At 47.3% G+C, this 22,083-nt stretch overlaps 1 protein-coding gene across 1 annotated transcript in view; it reads right to left on the minus strand.

The window, feature by feature from the left end:
• The window catches only part of ppp2r5d (protein phosphatase 2, regulatory subunit B', delta), a 36,963-nt gene that overhangs the window by 14,194 nt on the left and 686 nt on the right, over positions 1-22,083 (minus strand). The window contains exons 2-7 of the mRNA XM_040033750.1: positions 18,351-18,434; positions 13,602-13,776; positions 11,221-11,420; positions 11,024-11,134; positions 5,921-6,013; positions 5,702-5,832 (exon numbers count right to left, since the gene is read on the minus strand). Coding sequence (XP_039889684.1) covers positions 5,702-5,832; positions 5,921-6,013; positions 11,024-11,134; positions 11,221-11,420; positions 13,602-13,776; positions 18,351-18,434 — 794 coding nt within the window. The remainder of the gene's footprint in view (positions 1-5,701; positions 5,833-5,920; positions 6,014-11,023; positions 11,135-11,220; positions 11,421-13,601; positions 13,777-18,350; positions 18,435-22,083) is intronic.

A 22,083-nucleotide genomic window follows, 5' to 3' on the forward strand; every position in this document is an offset into this window, starting at 1 on the left:
ACATGGTGCATTTTTCCACCAACATGAACGAGTTGTTTTTTGTTTTGTTTTTTTATGTTTTGGTCATAAGCAGAGAGTGCTTGCTAGCGCTGTCCTTAGACGTTAAACGTGACGAAACTATTGAGGAAAAACACCGTGTAAAATGATAAATGGTCTGTATTTGTATAGCGCTTTACTAGTCCCTAAGGACCCCGAAGCGCTTTACACATTCAGTCATTCCACCCATTCACACACACATTCACACACTGGTGATGGCAGCTACATTGTAGCCACAGCCACCCTGGGGCGCACTAACAGAGGCGAGTCTGCCGGACACTGGCACCACCGGGCCCTCTGACCACCACCAGTAGGCAACGGGTGAAGCGTCTTGCCCAAGGACACAACGACCAAGACTGGTATATATCACCTTGTTGCTTTATCATCTTGAAGTGGTCATGTGATTGGCTTATCACGACTACTTTAGTGTTCCTCAGTCAAACAGCAGTCATTAGTTAGATTACTCGTTACTGAAAAAAAGTAACGCCATTACTTGTAATGCTGTTATTCCCATCACTGGTAATTAGAAAGAACAGCTCCTTTTCATAAGTCTGTGAAGGTTCTCAGTCATCCAGGTCATCGTAGTCAAAGGACCTTGCAAAGAAAAGCGTCTGGACTTCTTTAAGTTACTTGAAGACGTTTCACCTCTCATCCGAGAAGCTTCTTCAGTTCTAAGGTCAAATGGTGGATGATAAGGTGATAAGGTGGGGCCAGGTTTCACAATGAACTCACCCGAAACTCTGGCTGATTGGGACCCACACCCAGTTTCACACCTTGGCTCAGGCGATTAGAGGATCATCAGGGGGAGAGAGAGAGGGAGAGAGAGGGAGAGAGGCGAGAAAACTCACACCCCAATTCAAATCAATGGAAACCCCGTGGAGAAAGTCTCTAATTTTAAATACCTCGGTGTTTATATCAACGAGGACCTTAATTGGAACACACATACGGACTTCCTCATCAGCAAAGGCAGACAGCGCCTCTATCATCTGAGGCGTTTAAAGAGGTTTAAGATCTCCAAGAACATCCAGAGGAGATTCTACACCGGGGTCATTGAGAGCATCCTGTGTAATAACATCACGGTGTGGTACGGGAACTGCACAGTACAGCAACAGAAAGCCCTGCAGAGGGTCGTGCGCACAGCTGAACGCACTATGGGAACATCTTTACTAACACTGCAGGACATCTACGCTGAAAGGTGCAGATCCCGGGCCATCAGGATCACTAACGACTCCAGCCATCCCGCTTACAAACTGTTCAGGCCACTGAGGTCAGGGAAACGCCTCTGTAGCCTGAAAACAAGAACTGAAAGGTTCAGGAGGAGTTTTTACCCACAAACAGTGAGACTCCTCAATCAAAACACAAATCGGACAACATGATGGACAATTCCATACACAGTATATAATTTTCCTTGAGTTTTATCCTTATTTTTATTTGTATTTTTATCATATACATCTGTATTTATGTAAATACGTACACTATAGCTCTTAACTATTACAGCGTAATATTTTGCACGATATTATACATTTTTATACTTTTATATAGATATTTTTTATTATAAGTTTAGTAAGATGCACAGTCGGGGGGGGGGAGTACTTTTTAGCCGGAAAAAACATTTCACTGTGTGTTGTACTAGTTATAACTACATGTGACAAATAAATAAAGAATTGAATTGAATTGAATTGGGGGTCCTTTTGTCCCTCTGTGGGGGGATACTCCCACTAGGTTTATATCTGGGACTCTCCACCATTTGAGGTCCCAAAGTCAAATGAACACTGCAGCATCACTGAGAGTTAAAAACTGTCTAAATTATTTCATCTTTAATAAAATGATCAGCATTGCTGCTTTACCAGGCTATCTATGAAGTTTAACATCCAGGCATCCTTGAAAACAGAATTTATTACAGCTAGCGGAAGTTAGCTCGCTATTTTCGCTAGTTACCTATGCATGATATAGCATGTTCTGACTGAGAGATTTCTGAAACTAATTCAAACGTACAGCTCTGCTATCACTTCCAACATAAATGAAGACAGGAAACTAAACAGCAGTGACGTTTGTAGGGTTACTGAAGTTGGGCTAGCTGGTATATAATGATGTGCTATGTGATCGCTAGCGACACAGCTATGTTAGCATAACATAAACAGTAAAGCTGGAGGATGAACACTAACTTCTTTCCACTGGATAAAAGTTAACGTGAGGGTTCCTGATGGTTAGAGAAATATGCAATCGCGTGGCAGAATGCTGTAAACGGACCAAACTTCAGTCAGGAGAACAACTGAGAATCCATCCACAATACGAGGTTAGTCATTAATATACTGCAACAACATGGGAATAGAGCAGCTGCCAGAGAATTCAACATTAATGAATCAATGGTACAGAAGTGGAGGAAGCAAGAAGTATGAGTTGAATAAAGTTTGATTTATCTGACTGCTTTGTTTTGCTTAATGTGTCTTATAATCCCGTGAACCTTATGGTCCAAAAATACGTATTTGACTTTTTTATTTGGCACACTGCAGTTTAATGTTGCAAAGCACCTCTTTTTAACTTCAGTGGATATTATACGTGGTTATGCTCAGGATATGTCAGCCCATTTCTACTGGAAATGCCTTTTGGTTAAACTTTCAGCAAGGAATTTGCATTTGCACTGTTAAATGTTTATATAGCTTTAATGCACATTAAAAAAAAAACTAAAAAAAACAGCTGCTTGTTTAAGTGAAAATAAATGGATGGGTTTTCTTCGCGCTAGTAAAGTTGTGGAGTTGTATTTTGTCTCGCATCAATTATATCGTTATCGCAAATTTTCAAATATATATTGTGATAAATATTTTTGGCCATATCGCCCTGCTCTAACTGCTACTTCCTGAAACTCATTGATGTCGACTGCGCGTGCTCTAAACACGTCCCAGTCTACGTCGTTGAGTGCGTCCTGTAGCACAGCTTCTGATTGGGCAGACCAATATTTCACCTCCCTTGTGGTTACTTCTTCCCTCCGTATGTTTTGTTTATACTGCGGAATGAGAAAGATGGCGTTGTGGTCAGACTTCCCAAAAGCCGGGTGTGAGACAGCTTTGTAGCCCTGCTTGTATGGCGTGTAGCAGTGATCCAAAATTCGATCCCCCCTTGTCGGACACGAGACATGCTGGTAAAAGTTTGTCATGACTTGTCCGAGGTTTGCTTTATTAAAGTCTCCTGCTACAATGAGGGCTCCTTGTTTTGAAGCGAACTCAGCACATCATGTAGTTCGGACAAAGCCATACCTGTGTCCGCTTGCGGTGGTATGTAGACCGCCGTGGCGATGATCGAGGTGAACTCACGGGGCAGATAGAAAGGGCGGCACTTAATGCTCAGGAATTCCAGATGTGGGGAGCAGCCGCTGGAAAGAGTAGAAATGCTCCTGGCATCACACCACTTTCACACTCCTCCACCTTTGCTTTTGTTCGACTCTGCTGTTCTGTCCGCGCGGAGCACAAAGAATGAATCCGACGGAGTTACGGCCTGGTCCGGCACGGTGGGGGTCAGCCATGTCTCCGTGAAGCACAGAATGCTGCAGTCCCTCATGTCACGTTGGAAGGTGACTATTGCTCTTAGGTCGTCGAGCTTGCTCTCCAGGGATTGTACGTCTTAGAGCGCCGGCCGGTCCCTGACAGGACGGTTTAGTCCATTTGGTTAGAAAAGGGGCAAAAAAATACAGCCAATACAGCAGTGCACGGAAATACGGTCCTCGGTAGTCAAGCTTGCGTGGAAGTCCAAAAGTCATAGTTTTTAAAAGCAGTGATAAAATCTGCAACACTTGAAGGACTAACTATGTGCACACATCTCACAGAGGATGCTAGCTTTATTGCAGAGCCGGGGCTGAAAACAGGAAACAGCCTGATATACCCGTGTCACATCCAGGGTTTTCTTGTGTAGGAACACAAAGTCTTTAACCAGCGGTCCACTCTCACAACAAACACGAATCTTAAAAAACAGTTGTATTTTAGTATGAGACCAGTCACCAAAGTCACTGATAAGCTACCCTCTTTAGTAGTCAGTAAACAACCGCACAAAGCACAGGGGAGGAAGAGTTTAACTCCAACCTGCTGCAGCTCGAAAGATCTGCCGAGACCTGACAACACTGAGAACTGGATTTAAATATGGAAGCTAGTCCAGCACAGACGTCTGCAGGGACCTACAAAAAGAACAGCTGGGTGGAAGGAGTTCGGAAAAAGGAGCAGACTCACCAGCATGAAGCCGCGTCGCAGTTAAACGCAGAAAGTCCAAGTCCGGGATGGAAAAAAAGTCCCTGAGAAGGAAAGTTTTGTTAGCCAGCGATCTAGCATTCAACAGAGCCATTCGGATCTTTGCACGCTGAGGCCGCGTCCCGTTCCAGCAGGCCACCTCCACAATCCCACATCCCCCGCCATGTGTGGGATGCTCCGTGACGGCTGGTGAAGCAATTGGCCTTAATTCCACAGACAGTCCAACAGTTTCCAAGTGTCGAAAACCATCACCCCGAGAGCGATGATCAGACGTTTCAGGTGAGTTCTGACCCGCACGGGCACACCTCCCTGCTCCTCTTCTGGCATCTTCTGGGGAGAGGAACGCTGAGTAACCAGGGTAGATTCCCACGTACATACGGCTGCTTTGATTGGTAAGTTGTTGGATTATCTTGGTCACTGTCAAACTGGAATTTAGACATGTTTGGTGATCATAGGTGGTTACAGCATCTGGACCGAAGACAACCAAAAACAGGACAACTGCACAGTACACAGAGCAGCTGCAGCTCACTTTGCTCTAATCTCTTCTCCGAGGATCACATTCAATCAAACAGCCCAAAGCTCGGTCCTCCAGCTGTGTCTGCTGTGTCTGTATATCACAAACACATGAACCTGGGATAAAGTTTTAATCTCAGTGACAGCCATGCTCCTTTGGCTCTGGCTCACAGGAAAAACCCAGTAATGTATGAAAGTGTGGACTTGGTGCAGCCAAATATCCCAGAATGCATTTTGTCCAAAAGAATAAAGCGGCAAAGGCGGAGGAGAGCGGCTAAAAGGTTCGAAACATGACTGTTTCTGTGACACAAGTAAACCTTTAAGATATTTTCGAGCGAGAATGTAGCTGTGTAACCTTCGGATATCTGGGAACATTTTTCCCAGGAACAAAAACAGATGTTAATACGTGGAGATCTTGAAGGCTGCTCCAACAATGATCAGATTATAGTTTAAACATTTGTTCAGTTCTCTTCCAAACACTAGCAGCTGTCTGTTGTAGGTTTTGAGTGTTTACTAAAATAAAAATAAAAGTGTTCTAACATCTCACCTGTTTGTTTTTATTCAGGCATACATGTGTACTATGTTTAATAAGAGATGAAGCTTGTGTTTCTGTCATGTAGTGATTGTGTTTAACTGTATGAAGCTTATTAGACATTATGAAACAGATGACACGTAAAAGTGAATTTTGCCAAAGTGCTTTAAAAAAAAAAAAGTATATTTTTTGTTTCTTAAAGAAATCTACTACATCATGTGGAATTGTTTTATGTCTTGTGTCATTCTGTATTGCAAATATTGTCGAACAATCGCACCGTGTTCACAGGAAGTCTGGACTCCGGTGTGAAATTACAAAGTACGGACCTGCGTACTTCAGTATTGACAAACAGCCCGTGGCTCTGTCCGAGTGTGTGGACTCTAACCTGTAGAAGATGTTGTTGATCTGGCGGCGGATGTAGGCGCGGAGGCCAAGGAACTTGCCGTAGATCCGGTGCAGGATGGTCTTCAGGAAGTCCCTCTCTCGGGGATCCTCGCTGTCAAACAGCTCCAGCAGCTTCAACACAATTCAACCAGTCAGAGGTCCACAGGTCACACCTGTCACACCTGAACTCTGACACAAACACTAACAGCTGACATCTTACCAACAGTACAAACTTTTGGTCGATGTATTTTTTGGCGATGTTCGGCTGAAAGTCCGGAGACTCCAGGAAGCGAAGGAAGAACTCATACACAAGCTGTGAACACACACACACACACACACACACACACACACACACACACACACACACGTTGGTCTTTGGACAAAAACAGGTCATGTTCTGACAGGTGCAGCTTTGACAAAGACCAGGATGTTCAGCCTTACAGCAGGAATAAACATGATCACAGCTAATGTAAAAACGGATCATTTCACCACTCTTTTTTGGGGGGGGGGGGGGGGGGGGGGGGGGCTTTTGGGTGAATGGGGACACAGGAGGCTGTAGCTCCTTAGCCATCTGTGAAGGTTCTCAGTCATCCAGGTCATCGTAGTCCAAGGAGCTTGGGGGAAAAAGCATCTTGACTTCTTTAAGTTTCATCTGAGAAGCTTCTTCAGTTCTTTGGTCAAATGGTGGAGGGTCACAGGTTAAAGCCCTGTGGGAGTGTCCCCCCCAAGAGGGTCGCTGACAATCAATCCTGTGCCTAATCACACGAGCCAAGGTGTGAACAGGTGTGGGTCACAATCAGCCACATTTTCAGGTGAACCTTGGGCTGGGCTATATCATACCGTTCACGGTAATACCGGTGTAATTTTGGGCAACGATAGGAAAATGAAATATGGCGATAGAATATGGGTAAAACGCGCATGCGCAGTGCTTTTGTTTACATACGCACATGGCAGTGACGCAGAATGAGAAGAGCGAGAGCGGATCGTTGAATGAAACGGATGAACCAGAACTGGTTTGTAAAAATGCTGCAACTTCAGTGGTGTGGAACTGGTTTAGCTTTCATCCGTCAGATATACAACAAAGCACTATTTTTGGTAGAGCATGCTAGCGGGCCGTCGTTATTACCGTGTTGTTTGGAAAATACGGCGCACTTAAAATCAATCCTGGTGGACTTGGTTCTATGGTAGGTCTTAAAGGGTTAAGTGAAAATACACTGATGGGTTTTTTGCACTAATAAAGTTGTGGAGTTGTAAAGTATTTTGTCTAGTGTCAATTATATCGTCAGTTATATCCATCCATCCATCTTCATCCGCTTTATCTGAGACCGGGTCGCGGGGGCAGCAGCCTAAGCAAAGAGGCCCAGACCTCCCTCTCCTCCAGCTTATCCGGGGGAACACCAAGGCGTTCCCAGGCCAGCCGAGAGATATAATCTCTCCAGCGTGTCCTGGGTCTGCCCCCGGGCCTCCCGGTGGGACATGCCTGGAACACCTCACCCAGGAGGCGCCCAGGGGGTATCCTTGTCAGATGCCCGAACCACCTCAGCTGGCTCCTTTCGATGTGGAGCAGCAGCTGCTCTACTCTGGGTCCCTCCCGGATGGCCGAACTTCTCACCCTATCTCTAAGGGAGAGGCCAGCCACCCTTCGGAGGAAGCTCATTTCTGCCGCTTGTATCCGCGATCTCGTTCTTTCGGTCACTACCCACAGCTCGTGGCCATAGGTGAGGGTAGGGACGTAGATCGACCGGTAAATTGAGAGCTTCGCTTTTACACTCAGCTCCCTCTTCACCACGACGGACGGGTGCAGCGTCCGCATTACTGCAGCTGCAGCCCCAATCCGTCTGTCGATCTCCGGCTCCCTTCTCCCATCACTCGTGAACAAGACCCCGAGATACTTGAACTCCTCCACTTGGGGCAGGAACTCATCCCCGACCCGGAGTGGGCACTCCACCCTTTTCCGGCTGAGAACCATGGTCTCAGATTTGGAGGTGCTGATCCTCATTCCCGCTGCTTCACACTCTGCTGCGAACCGTTCCAGTGCGAGCTGGAGGCCCTCACCCGATGAAGCCAACAGAACCACATCATCCGCAAAAATCAGAGATGAGATTCTGAGGTCACCAAAGCGAAAGCCCTCCGCCACTTGGCTGCGCCTAGAAATCCTGTCCATAAAAATTATGAACAGAACCGGAGACAAAAGGGCAGCCCTGGCGGAGCCCATCACCCACCGGGAACGAGTCCGACTTATTGCCGGCAATACGAACCAAGGTCTTGCAACGGTTGTATAGGGATCGAATGGCCCGTAGGAATGGGCCAGACACCCCATACTCCCGCAACACCTCCCACAGGACACCTCGAGGGACACGGTCGAATGCCTTCTCCAAGTCCACAAAACACATGTAGACTGGTTGGGCAAACTCCCATGCACCCTCAAGTATCCTTGAGAGGATAAAGAGCTGGTCCAGTGTTCCGCGACCAGGACGAAAACCGCATTGTTCCTCCTGTATCCGAGGTTCGACTAGCGGACGAACTCTCCTTTCCAGCACCCTGGCATAGACTTTCCCAGGGAGGCTGAGGAGTGTGATCCCCCTGTAGTTGGAACACACCCTCCGGTCCCCCTTCTTAAAGATGGGGACCACCACCCCGGTCTGCCAGTCCACAGGTACTGCCCCTGATCTCCACGCAACATTGCAGAGGCGTGTCAACCAGGACAGCCCTAAAACGTCCAGAGCCTTCAGGAACTCTGGGCAGACCTCATCAACACCAGGGGCTCTGCCACCAAGGAGTTGTTTAACTGTCTCAGTGACCTCGCCCCCGGAAATTGGCGGGTCATTCCCCTCATCCCCAGACTCTGCTTCCTCCTCGGAAGACGTGTCAGTGGGATTAAGGAGGTCCTCGAAGTATTCCTTCCACCGCCTGACAATTTTCTCAGTCGACGTCAGCAGCGCTCCGCCAGCACTATACACAGTGCAGGTAGAGCACCGCTTTCCCCCCTGAGATGCCTGACGGTTTGCCAGAATCTCTTCGAGGCAGTCCGAAAGTCTTTTTCCATGGCCTCTCCAAACTCCTCCCACACCCTAGTTTTTGCTTCAGCCACTGCCCGAGCCGCATTCCGTTTGGCCTGTCGATACCTGTCGGCTGCCTCCGGAGTCCCACAGGCTAACCAAGCCCGATAGGACTCCTCCTTCAGCCTGGTGGCTCCCTTCACCTCTGGTGTCCACCATTTGGTTTGGGGATTACCACCACGGCAGGCACCAATCACCTTGCGGCCGCAGCTCAATGCAGCAGCTTCGGCAATGGAGACGCTGAACATGGTCCATTCGGACTCAATGTCCCCAGTCTCCCTCGGAATGCTGTTGAAGCTCTGCCGGAGGTGTGCGTTGAAGATCTCGCGGACTGGGGCCTCTGCTAGACATTCCCAGCACACCCTCACTACGCGTTTAGGTGCACCAGGTCTGTCCAGCGTCCTCCCCCGCCACCTGATCCAACTCACCACCAGGTGGTGATCAGTTGACAGCTCAGCCCCTCTCTTTACCAGAGTGTCCAGAACATATGGCCGTAGGTCTGGTGATACGATTACAAAATCGATCATAGACCTACGGCCTAGAGCGTCCTGGTGCCACGTGCACTTATGGACACTCTTATGTTCGAACAGGGTGTTCGTTATGGCCAAACTGTGATTAGCACAGAAGTCCAATAACAAAGCACCGCTCGGGTTCAGATCAGGGAGGCCGTTCCTCCCAATCACGCCCCTCCAGGTCTTGCTGTCGTTACCCACGTGAGCATTGAAGTCTCCCAGCAGGACAACAGAGTCTCCAGGTGGAGCACCTTCCAGCACCCCCCCCCAGGGACTCTAAGAAGGCTGGGTACTCCGAACTGCCACTCGGCGCATAAGCGCAGATGACAGTCAGGACCCGTTCCCCGACCCTAAGGCGCAGGGAACAAACCCTCTCGTCCACCGGGAAAAACCCCAATGTACCGGCAGCAAGCCGAGGGGATATTAGAATACCCACCCCAGCCCGCCGCCTCTCACCAGGGGCAACTCCAGACTGAGACAGAGTCCAGCCCCTCTCCAGGAGACTGGTTCTAGAGCCCAAGCCATGCGTAGAGGTGAGCCCAACTATATCTAGCCGGTACCTCTCAACCTCACGCACTAACTCAGGCTCCTTCCCCACCAGAGAGGTGACATTCCATGTCCCTATTGCCAGTCTTGGCAGCCGGGGGTCAGTCCGCCAGGGCCTCCGCTCCTGGCCGCCACCCGGCACACAATGCACCCGACCCCTATGGCGCCTCCTGCGGGTGGTGGGCCTGCGGGAGGATGGGCCCATGTCTCCTCTTCGGGCTGTGCCCGGCCGGGCCCCATGGACTAAGGCCCGGCCACCAGACGCTCGCCCTCGGGCACCCTCCCCGGGCCTGGCTCCAGGGCGGGGCCCCGGTAACCCTATCCCGGGCAGGGTAAACTGTTCCCTCGATATTCTTTTCATAAGGGTCTTCTGAATCGCTCTTTGTCTGGTCCCTCACCCAGGACCAATTTGCCATGGGAGACCCTACCAGGGGGCAAAAGCCTCCAGACAACATAGCCCCTGGGATCCCTGGGACACACAAACCCCTCCACCACGTTAAGGTAGCGATTCAAGGAGGAGCGTCAGTTATATCGTTACCGCAAATTTTCAAATGTATATCGTGATAAATATTTTTGGTCATATCGCCCTGCTCTAGGTGAACCCACTGTGAAACCTGGCCCCACCCTATCATGTGATTTCCTGAGGTCAGATGGCCCAGGATGTGAGTGGGCATTAAGTTATCTGGGAAGGATCTCAAAACTGGATTATAGATGGCAGACAGTTGGTGTCGTAAGCCCCGCCCTCTTTTCAAAGATGGACATTCACAGTGAACATAGATGCTTCTTTCACTCCTCTTTCAAACCATCTGTCTTCTCTGTCCTACATGTGGACATTGGTGTCCTCACAGTGACCGTGTTTATGAACTGTTTGGTGTCTCCAGTGTAGAGGTCCTCTCTGCACAGCTGTGTTGTTGAGTGTGTGTCTGGGTCTGAGCTGGAACACTGTGCAGTGTCACTGACTGTGTTTATGGTCTTCTCACTGCTTCCTGCGTGGATTAGCTTAAGAAATCAGAGCAGCGTCCAGAGAGGAAGTGATGTTTACCAAGCTCATGTGTCTATGGTTCCCTCTCCTTCTCTTCTTCTGTGGTTCCATGTGATGCCTGGCTCTCGTTTTCTGAGGTTTCTAAGTGTCTGCTGATGGTTCTAGTTTTTAGCATTAGCTCACAAACGCCACAAACACTGCATCCTTTAACAGACAGGAAGTACCTGCAGGTGAGGCCACGCCGCCTCCAACGTGGGCTCGTCCTCCTCAGGGTCAAACTCGGCTCCGGTCGGGTTGGAGGACGGAGGAAGAGTCCGGAACACGTTGACTGAAAACTGAACAAAATAAAAATAAAAAGTTATTTTAATTACAGAGTAACAAACCAGAAGTAGTTCTTCTGTGGTGGAGACCATTCTCTCACCATGATGACGGCCTCGGGGTAGATGCACTCAGTCACCACTTCACTGTTGTGCGTGATGTACTCCACCATCTCATTAAGCCCCGCCCTTTTCACCTCCTTGTACTTGAGGTCGCTGAGGGGGTCGCTGATGAAGTCGAAGAGCACGCAGCACTGACGCAGCTTCTGCACGAATAGATCCTCTCGCTCTATCGGTGGTGCATCTGAGAGGGGAGGAGTCAAAAACAACCACACAACACACAGTGGTGGTGACATCATCAGTGACCTCACCAAATGTGATGAAGGTCCAGCCAACCAGAACCACCGACTGATGAAGCACATGCGCTATCATTGACATGCTTTACAGCCAATCACCTGGTTCTATTTACAGCCAGGGGATTCTACTGCTGCAGTCAGCTGATTCCACTGTCAGCTGATTCTACTACTGCAGGCAGCTGATTCTACTGCTGCTGATTCTACTGCTGCTGTCAGCTGATTCTACTGCTAAGGGGTCAACTGTCAGCTGATTTTACTACTGTTGATTCTACTGTCAGCTGATTTCACTGCAGCTGATTTCACTGTCAGCTGATTCTACTGTCAATGATTCTACTGTCAATGATTCTACTGTCGCTGTCATCTGATTCTACTGTCAGTTGATTCTACTGTCAGCTGATTCTACTGCTAATGATTCTGTCAGCTGATTCTACTGTCAGCTGATTCCACTGTCAGCTGATTCCACTGTCAGCTGATTCTACTGCTAAGGGTTCTACTGTCAGCTGATTCTATTGCTGCAGTCAGCTGATTCTACTGCCGCTGATTCTGCAGTCAGCTGATTCTACTGCCGCTGATTCTACTGCCGCTGATTCTACTGTCAGCTGATTCTACTGCTGCTGTCAGCTGATTCTACTGTAAATGATTCTACTGTCAGCTGATTCTACTGCTGCTGTCAGCTGATTCCACTGTCAGCTGATTCCACTGTCAGCTGATTCCACTGTCAGCTGATTCTACTGCTAAGGGTTCTACTGTCAGCTGATTCTACTGCTGCAGTCAGCTGATTCTACTGCCGCTGATTCTACTGTCAGCTGATTCTACTGCTGCTGTCAGCTGATTCTACTGTAATTGATTCTACTGTCAGCTGATTCTACTGCTAATGATTCCACTGTCAGCTGATTCTACTGTCAGCTGATTCTACTGCTAATGATTCCACTGTCAGCTGATTCCACTGTCAGCTGATTCCACTGCTAAGGGTTCTACTGTCAGCTGATTCTACTGCTGCAGTCAGCTGATTCTACTGCCGCTGATTCTACTGCCGCTGATTCTACTGTCAGCTGATTCTACTACTAAATGATTGTACTGTCAGCTGATTCTACTGTCAGCTGATTCTACTGCTAATGATTCTGTCAGCTGATTCTACTGTCAGCTGATTCCACTGTCAGCTGATTCCACTGTCAGCTGATTCTACTGCTAAGGGTTCTACTGTCAGCTGATTCTATTGCTGCAGTCAGCTGATTCTACTGCCGCTGATTCTGCAGTCAGCTGATTCTACTGCCGCTGATTCTACTGCCGCTGATTCTACTGTCAGCTGATTCTACTGCTGCTGTCAGCTGATTCTACTGTAAATGATTCTACTGTCAGCTGATTCTACTGCTGCTGTCAGCTGATTCCACTGTCAGCTGATTCCACTGTCAGCTGATTCTACTGCTAAGGGTTCTACTGTCAGCTGATTCTACTGCTGCAGTCAGCTGATTCTACTGCCGCTGATTCTACTGTCAGCTGATTCTACTGCTGCTGTCAGCTGATTCTACTGTAAATGATTCTACTGTCAGCTGATTCTACTGTCAGCTGATTCTACTGTCAGCTGATTCTACTGTCGCTGTCATCTGATTCTACTGCTGCAGTCAGCTGATTCTATTGTCAGTTGATTCTACTGCTAATGATGCTGTCAGCTGATTCTACTGTAATTGATTCTACTGTCAGCTGATTCTACTGCTAATGATTCCACTGTCAGCTGATTCTACTGTCAGCTGATTCTACTGCTAATGATTCCACTGTCAGCTGATTCCACTGTCAGCTGATTCCACTGCTAAGGGTTCTACTGTCAGCTGATTCTACTGCTGCAGTCAGCTGATTCTACTGCCGCTGATTCTACTGCCGCTGATTCTACTGTCAGCTGATTCTACTACTAAATGATTGTACTGTCAGCTGATTCTACTGTCAGCCGATTCTACTGTAAATGGTTCCACTGCCGCTGTCAGCTGATTCCACTGCTGCCGTCAGCTGATTCTACTGCTGCTGTCAGCTGAGACCCCTCCTGCAGCAGGTTTGAGTGACACTACCAGGTTTAGTTCTGGTTCAAGATGAGTTTAACTTGGGTTTGCATTATGTTAAAGCTGGAACTGTGTTACCTTTGAGGGCGGGCAGCTTCTGTAACTCTCTATTTTTGGTCAGGCTGAAGCGGGACGAGCTCTGACGGCGCTCTTTCTTCACCAGCTGAGGACCTCCAGAGTATTTGATCTTGTTGAGTTGGGTGGGAGGCGGCGTGCTGTTACTGGGACGCTTACTGCCGCTCTGCTGCTGGGACTGATAACACACGCACACGCACACACACAGGTTATAAAACAGGTTTCAGAGGAAACAGTGAGCCGATATTTAATTATCCGTTTGTGTCGCTGATGTTAATGAACAAACACCAGCCATTCAATATCTGACTTGAATCTATGGCACTTCCTGTTCTGGACCTCTGTGCTGTATTGATCAACTATCAATACCAGTTATTTTCAGGTTAGCTGCAGTGGAGTAAGAACCTGCAGCAGCCGCTCACTAAATCAGAGTGATGAAAAGGTGCACACAGGTGAGAGTCACAGAGGCTTCATGGAGACAGAATCAGAAGAGTTGTGTTGCTCTGAACAGACTGGTTCTTAAACACTCCCCGAGTGTGTGGTTTCTATATAACACTCACAATGCAGCTCCGAGTTCAGCATCCTGCTCAAGGCCACTGTGGCACAGACTGGTGCAGCCAGGGATCGAACCACCAACCTTCTGATTATCAGATGACCTGCTGTACCTGCTCCCCTGAATGAGCCTCTGAGGGCCGTTTGATACCACGCGTCTACATCATGGTACTGATGGGTGGCGTGTGGTGGCGAGGAATGTCTCAGAATCAGAAGACTTTACTTATCCCCAAGGGGCAATTAACCAACAACAGAGCAGCATAACGTTGAAGATAAGGACAATAAGAACAGGCAATAAGAGTGAAATAATAAATACATAGAATATACAGTATATACAGTTTTACAATTACACAGTTTTAAAATTAAAGTGACTAAAAGTGAATGAAGTGTCGGTAGTATAAGAAGAGTGTAGTTTCTGTTGTTCTTATCGGCTGGAGTTAAAAAGCAGAGTGGCTGAGGGGACAAAGGTGGCGCTCCTCCTCCTCTCAGTCCTGCAGGAAATGCAGCGGAGGCGTCGCCCAGAGGGGAGCCATTGAAATGCGGGGTGAAGAATGTGAGAGGGGTCGTTGATGATTTTGGCTGCCTGTCTAAGGACCTGTTGGCTGAAAACCTGCGCCAGAGTTGTGACAGGCCAATGACTGTAGAGCACACTGATGCGGTGTGCTGCAGTCTGTTCCTGTATGAAGGCTGAGGGAGTGGAACCAGCAGCTGATGGAGGTCATGATGCTTTCCAGGAAGGCATCGTAAAAAGTCAACATGATGGGTGTGCTGACTCCAAAGGAGTTGAGTTTCCTAAGGAGGTATAGCTGTTGGTGGCACCTCCTGAGAATCTCCTCTGTGTTGGCAGAGAATTTCAGGAGGTTGTCAAAGATGGTTCCCAGGTATTTGTACTCCTCAACTACCTCCACTGGTTTCCTGTGGATGGTGGTGGTGACTGAAGCAGCCAGATCCCTCTGCCTACTGGAGAAGGTCACCACCATCTCTTTGGTTTTGCTCACCTTCAGTTCAAGTTTGGAGCTGTCACACCACTCTACAAACTCCTGCAGAGCGGGCCCGTGGTGCTGTGAGGGCCCGACAGCAGTGACAGGAGAACTGTGTCGTCAGCATATTTCTCCAGTTGCTCTTACCATGTGCTGTTTTATGATCTTCTCCATGGCCTTCATCACCAGGGAGGTGAGGGCCACAGGACGAAGATCATTCAGAGACTTTGTGTTGTTTCTTTTGGGGATGAGGATGACTGGAGTGTTTCCACAGCTGGGGGACGGTGTGACTGTCCACTGAGGGTTGAAATAGAGTCCGGACACAGTTCCTAGTTGCCCTGCACAGTGCCTCACAACTCGACTGCTGATGTTGTCAGGGCCGGGTGAGCTCCTCTCCCTCGTCCTCCTGAGGGCTCTCACCACGTCCTCAGTCCTGAAGGTGAGTGCAGAGCTGCCAGATTTGAGTGAGGATCTGGACTCCTCAAGCTGGGCCATGTTGTCCGTCTCAAACCTGGTGTAGAAAGCGTTGAGGTCGTCAGGGAGGGAGGAGGGATTGCTGCCCTCCACCTGGATGGTTCTGGGGGTGGTGACCGCAGCGTTCACAGAGGCCATGGTTTTGAGGCCCTGCCAGGCTGAGCGGAGGTCCCCTGTGGTGAATTTGTTTTCAACTGTGTTTTTATACTCCAGTTACAGTTTTTATGGCCTCTTGACCTCCCCGTCGACCTCCTTTTGAATCCAGAGCAGAGCCGGTGAAGAAAATTCGCTTCTTTTTTTTTTTATTAAGGATTTCCTTGAGCTCGTTGGTGATGCAGGGTTTGTTGTTGGGGTAGATGAAGACTGTTTTTGAGGGGATAATGTTGTCAACACAGAAGGAGATGTATGATGTCACCGTGTTGACTTGATTGTCGATGTCATCAGAGGGAGACAGAAGGCTGCCCCAGTCAGTGGCTTCGAAACATCCTTGTAGGGTGAGGATACTTTCCTCTGTCCGCTGCTTGATGTTTTGGTGACCTTTCTAATCCTCTTGATGACTGGGGTGTGAGCAGGGGCCAGCAGGATGGTGTGGTGGTCTGCTGAGCCGAGAGGGCAGAGGAGTGGAGCTTTAAATGCATCTGGTACAGAGCCGTAGCATTTGTCCAGAGTCTTCCCCTGAGTGTGCTGCATGAAACATACTGTTGGTATCCTTTAAGCGACTTGTCAGGGGAACAGTGGTTGAAATCACCCAGGATGAACTTGGGAGAGTCCGTTGATAACTGCTCCAGTTTGTCCAGAGTGTTGGTGAAGTGCTCTGTGGCTTTGGCTGCATCAGCTCTGGGGTGGATGTAAACCAGGATGATGAAAAGCTGTGGGAATTCTCTGGGGAGGTGGTAGGGGTGCAGGGAAACAGCCAGAGCTCGATGTCTGTAGTGCACAGCTTCTCCCTCAGTGACTGTAGAGCACCAGCTGTTTTTTTTTTTTGTTTTTTGTTTTTTACATACAGACACACGCCGCCACCATGTTGCTTTGCGGTCTCTGTCCAGACGAAGAGGTGGTGAAAAGCCATCAATGTGCAGCGCGCTGTTGTCGTCGCTGTTGTTTAACCACGATTCCGTGAATGCCAGAACGGAGGCAGTTCTGTACCCATGCGGGTGGTTGACACAGGCTTGCAGCTCGTCCAGCTTGGAGTGGAGAGACCGCACATTAGCGAGGATAATGGACGGGAGCGCTCGTTGTTTGTGTGTCTCCCTCTTTAGTCTGGCTCTCACCCCACTCTTCTTTTATCCCCTCCTGGTTACCTTGTTATTGTGAGTTTTTCGATTTCCGTGTCCACGGAGTATTTCCTCGGGGAAGTAGTCCGTGGAAGCGGGCCTTGGGGTCATGTCGAAGTGTTGGAAACAAAAATTAGGAAAAGGAAAAGAATAAAAATATACCAAGTAGACAGCAAAAAACAACAACGAAAAGAGCATTCAAGTTAGAAAAAGAACGCAAAACTGCTCAGCCTCTGATGACGTTTTGTGTCAACAAGGACTCACATTAAAAACTGTTTCCTTCACGAGGCAACAAAACCTCTTTGTGATGGTACAGTGAAGACCCTGATAGCAGGAAGATGTTGTAGTAGCCACGCCCAAAGCCACAGCCTGGGTTTTGCATAACCAATGGCCTATTGAGACAGTGTTTCCACCAATCACAGTTAGGGATGTACACGGAGACGGAAAGTTGGTTCTTTACGGCATGGAAATTGCCGGAAGTTGATGCGGTTGTGTTAATAACAGAGAAAACCCAACAATCATGTGACCCTCTGTAAGCGAGCGCTTTGGCGCCAGTGGAAAGAAAAAACTTTTAACAGGAAGAAACCTCCAGGCTCAGGGAGGGGCGGGGCCATCTGAGAAACCGGTTAGGGTGAGGGGAGGAAGACAAGATAAAGACATGATGTGGAAGAGAGACAGAGATGAATAATGACTAATGATTCAGTGCACATCATTTTCAAACCCCCCGCAGTCTTCACTACTCAGGTTAACCATGATATATGAGTCACTCGGATAACTTAAAAATGTTGTTGTTTGGCTTTTTTCAGTGTTTGATTTGTTCCTGAGTAAATCGGTTTGGCTGAGATTAAAGTTATAGTTTTCACACAGCTGAAAAAACGTCAAACAGAAAACTGATTAAACAGAAGTGTGAGACGGCCGAGAGTTTACACCAGCAAGGAGCAGACGGACGAGTTTATTAAACTCCACCGAGACAGCGGTGACGTTAATCTGAAGTCACATTTCACAGCCTCGCACTTCCGGTCTTCGGAGGACCCGGCCCACCAGGCACGTGCAGGGGGGGGGGGGCTGGGGGGCTAGAGGGGCTTGAGCACCCGCCCCTTTAAACCTCTCTGCACGGCCCTGCGGCCCACGTAGACCGAGACGGCCGGGTCCTCAGGAGGATGCGGCCCCTGAATTTGGACACAGCTGCAGTGTCTGTCTCCTGAATCCAAACTGGCAGCTGCTTCCACAGAAGAGGGGCATGAAAACTGAAGGCAGGCTTTGACTCCACACAACCTGATGAAGCTGCTGTATTTTACCCCTCTGTCTGTTTCTAGCAGGGATACCTGCAGCCTGCAGGGGGAGTACTCGAGTATATTTACTTTCACCTTTATTACTCTGCATATAATCACTACAGGCAGAGCTTCAGCTCGACTTTTTAAAGTGGAACCTTTCATATCAGCTCCTCGCTGCCATGTGACCAAATCGGCACTCACCTCATCCGAGTTCTCCGGGGTCACATCCTTCCCGCCGCCGCCGCCGCTGTTCTTCGTGCTGCTTTTGGCCGATTTGGTCGTTTCCTGTTCCCACACAGAGAAAAACATAAATCAGCTGATCTTGTTTTGATTTTTGTGAGAACAAACTCACACCAGGGGCCCGTTCTTCGTACCTCGCTAAGTAGGTTAGCTGGATTAGATTGTTGACAATTTTGCGTGATCTTGGATCGTTCGGTTCCCCGAAGGTCATCCGGGACTTGCTGTCATAGCAACAGAGCCGTAAGCGTAAACCTGCTCGGGAGCAGGCTTACTTTATGTAAACAGGATTAGATCGCGGCCACGCAGGTATGTCCGCTTCATTTATACGAAAGCAACAGCGATATTCCACCACTGTTTCACCATAAATAAATATTATCAATGTAACTAAAGATAATGTAGCACTTGATCCTATTGATTTCACACAGATACATACAGGTCATTTCCTAAAAAAAGGGAAATGTACTATTAACATTCTATTACATGTATGTGATTATTACAGATGTAATTCATATTTCAGAGTAGCAATTGTAAATCACTTCGTGTAATCAAGATGGGAGACCACGGCTATAAAAGCGAAGGTGGATTTGGGAAGCCTGTCGCAGCCATGTCGTGTCCGTATACGCGAGCAACCCATTGCAGAAGGTGCAAGATTGATGAGGAGAGTCCTCAGAATCCAGCGTATATTGCGGGATAGACAGGATCCTTTAGCTCAGCACGACAGTGTGCTCATAGAGAGATATCGATATTCCCGTGAGGGTATTATTTACTTAACCAACTTGTTGATGAGGGGGTGCAGGACCACCACCTGTCTTTTTTTGCTCTGCCCTTTTCTTGGTTGCTGTTATGAACAAACAAACAGATTCTTCCAGGGTCTCTTTCCAAGAGACTAAAAGCAATATAAGTGATAAATATTACCATTCTGTAGAATATTCTTATATTTCACTTTTACTTGTTCCCATGTTCTAGTGGGTCCTGTTGTTGCTCTAATCTGAAAGGGGATATAATATAACATATTATAATATAATATAATGTAATATAATATTGGATAATATAGTGTAATATAATAAATCTACCCTACCGCCTACTGGTGTTGGCCAGAGGGGCCGATGGCGCGATATGGCAGCCTGGCTTCTGTCAGTCTGCCCCAGGGCAGCTGTGGCTACAACCGTAGCTGCCTCCACCAGTGTGTGAATGTGAGAGTGAATGAATAGTGGCATTGTAAAGCGCTTTGGGTGCCTTGAAAAGCGCTATATAAATCCACTCCATTATTATTGTTATTATTAAATTACTTACGAGTTTAATTTGTCAGCAACTTTCTGCCAGCCCTCTTTTGCAGCCTTTGCAGTGTTCCCTTGCGTTTTAATTAAACTCTGAAACTCCTGAAATCCCTCACTCAAGAGTTCTTGCTCTGCTGCCGAAAAATACAGAGCGCGCTCCTTCGACATTTTCGCCGACCAATCAGCGGGTTGCCGATCAATGTTTCTACTATCGATGCGTAGCCCCTTTTACGACACCCAGTGATGTCACATTACTGCGTCCAGCTATACTAATCGTCAACAGCAGGTGTGTCCGGGGAACCGGATTAGCAAGCTCACGGTTAGCGCGATGATTTGGTATTGGATGTGTCATTTGATCTTGGATGTAGTGAGCGACGTACGAAGAACGGCCCCCAGAGCCGAGGAAAATCAGCTGAGCTGAAACATGAAACGTTTACTGAGCACCGAGGAAGAGGAGGAAGCGTCACAGCCCGACATTTTTGTTTCTATTCTGCATCAGTCTGTCTGTGCGGGGCGTGATGATGTAACCCGTCAGCTGATCAGGTTAGGGTAACCAGGGTTACCCCCGCCGGGCTGACACTGACACCCAGGTGCTCTGACATCTCCTCACATAAAGAACGACTCCCAGTCTGGGGATACAGATTACTGATTGAAAGCTGGTATCAGATCAATACTCAGTATGGATCGGCGCCGCACAAACCTGAACTTATGTGAATGTGTGACTGCGTGAAGGCGCATGTGGGAGGGACTTCTGCTCGAGTCCCAACCAATCACAGCCACATCCTCTTTATTGGACGCTCTGACTGTGTGTGTCACGCTCAGCCGGGATGTTAAAAATAATAAATGCTTTCTTCCAGGCAGCAGTCACGTGACCCATCCCAAAGAAATGCTGGCCAATCAGAGTTTCCGATGTGTACGCTAAGACTCGATGAACGCCAACCAGCGCTTCTCCTCCGAGTGAACCCGAGCAGCAGCACAGGCTTCACGCTTTCAGAGTTTTTATTTTGACTTTTTGATCCTACTTCAGGTTCCAGGGCGAGTTACTCGGCTCACTGTGCCGTGTTTGATCTGTTTTTATGACTTTCAGTCTTTTTACGTATTACTGTACGAAGCGCACGTATCACAGGCAAGGTTTATCATCAGGGAGGTGGGAACTTTAGCGCACTGACAGTGAAATCACAACAGCTCCTCCATATTTTTACTTTAGTTTTCCAACTTCACAAAATCATTCCAGATAGACTTTCACAATAAAGGCTGCGTGAGCCGCTCAAAGCTCCCTCTGCTCTCTCAGGTGTGCTCCCACAGGTGAACCCTGCAGAGCGATCCTTCGTTCTCATTGCACATATTTAACACGCGATCTCAGCCGTGTTTGTCGCAACAGCCATGTGCGCGTCGCCACAGCGTGAGGACGTCTGCAGGCATGTCACCCGAAGACAGGAAATCAGCACCGAGCCAAACCCTTTCAGCTTAAAAGTAGCTGATCTCTGCCTAAGTTTGATTTATTATCATCATCATCATCTTTTTAAATGACTTTCCATTTTTTAGTCTTCTAATATTTATTTTATTTTTAGAAAGTCTTTTTATTTTTCATTAGGTTTTGTGCATCTTAGAGTTTTTATTTGGTTTTATATATTTACATGATTCTGATTTTAAAGCTGTATATTTATGTTTTGGATGTCAAATTCTGATTTTGATTTTCTAGGTTTCCAATTGTTTTATGATTTTTTTTTTCCCTTCTAAATATATTTATATTTTTATAGGTATATATGTACACTTTTCTGCTTTCATCTTTCTTTTTAATTTAAATGTTAATTTTATATGTTTCAGCTTTAATTTTTCTGTTTTTTTAATTTAACTGAATTTACTCATTTTGGGGTCACATTTTATTTTTGATCTCATTTTAAAACTTTAATATTTTTGGGTTTAATTTTAGTCTTGTTTTTTTTTTTTGCTGTATTTTGCAAAGAATATTTTTTTTAAAGATATCTAAATGGAACAAAAAAAGATTTGATTGTTGAAACGCGTTTTAAATACTCGTTGCTGTGTTTGTGTTTTTATTCTTTAATACTTTTGTCGCTCATGTTTAAAATGTGTTAAGTTTTTTGTATGATTTATAGAGCGAGTCGTTTACATTACATAGATGTGACTTCAAACCTCCTTTTTAAAAAATTATTTTCAGTTTAAATAAATAATAAAATTTCGGACATCGGAAGCAGCCGATTAATCAGTGAGTCACAGAGAGAAGATCATCAATAATCAATAACTGTGGCCGTTACTTATCAGCAGTTTTTCTCTTTTGGCTGCTCCATTCAAGTTTACAGACTAAACAAATAATCGATAACAATCCGCTGAACCGAACATAAGTGCTGGCTGATAAACATTACGATCAATGACTGATCAGCCCTGAGCGCTGCATC

Source organism: Simochromis diagramma, unplaced genomic scaffold, assembly GCF_900408965.1.
Source record: "Simochromis diagramma unplaced genomic scaffold, fSimDia1.1 OVJJ01000176.1, whole genome shotgun sequence".
Taxonomy (NCBI): domain Eukaryota; kingdom Metazoa; phylum Chordata; class Actinopteri; order Cichliformes; family Cichlidae; genus Simochromis; species Simochromis diagramma.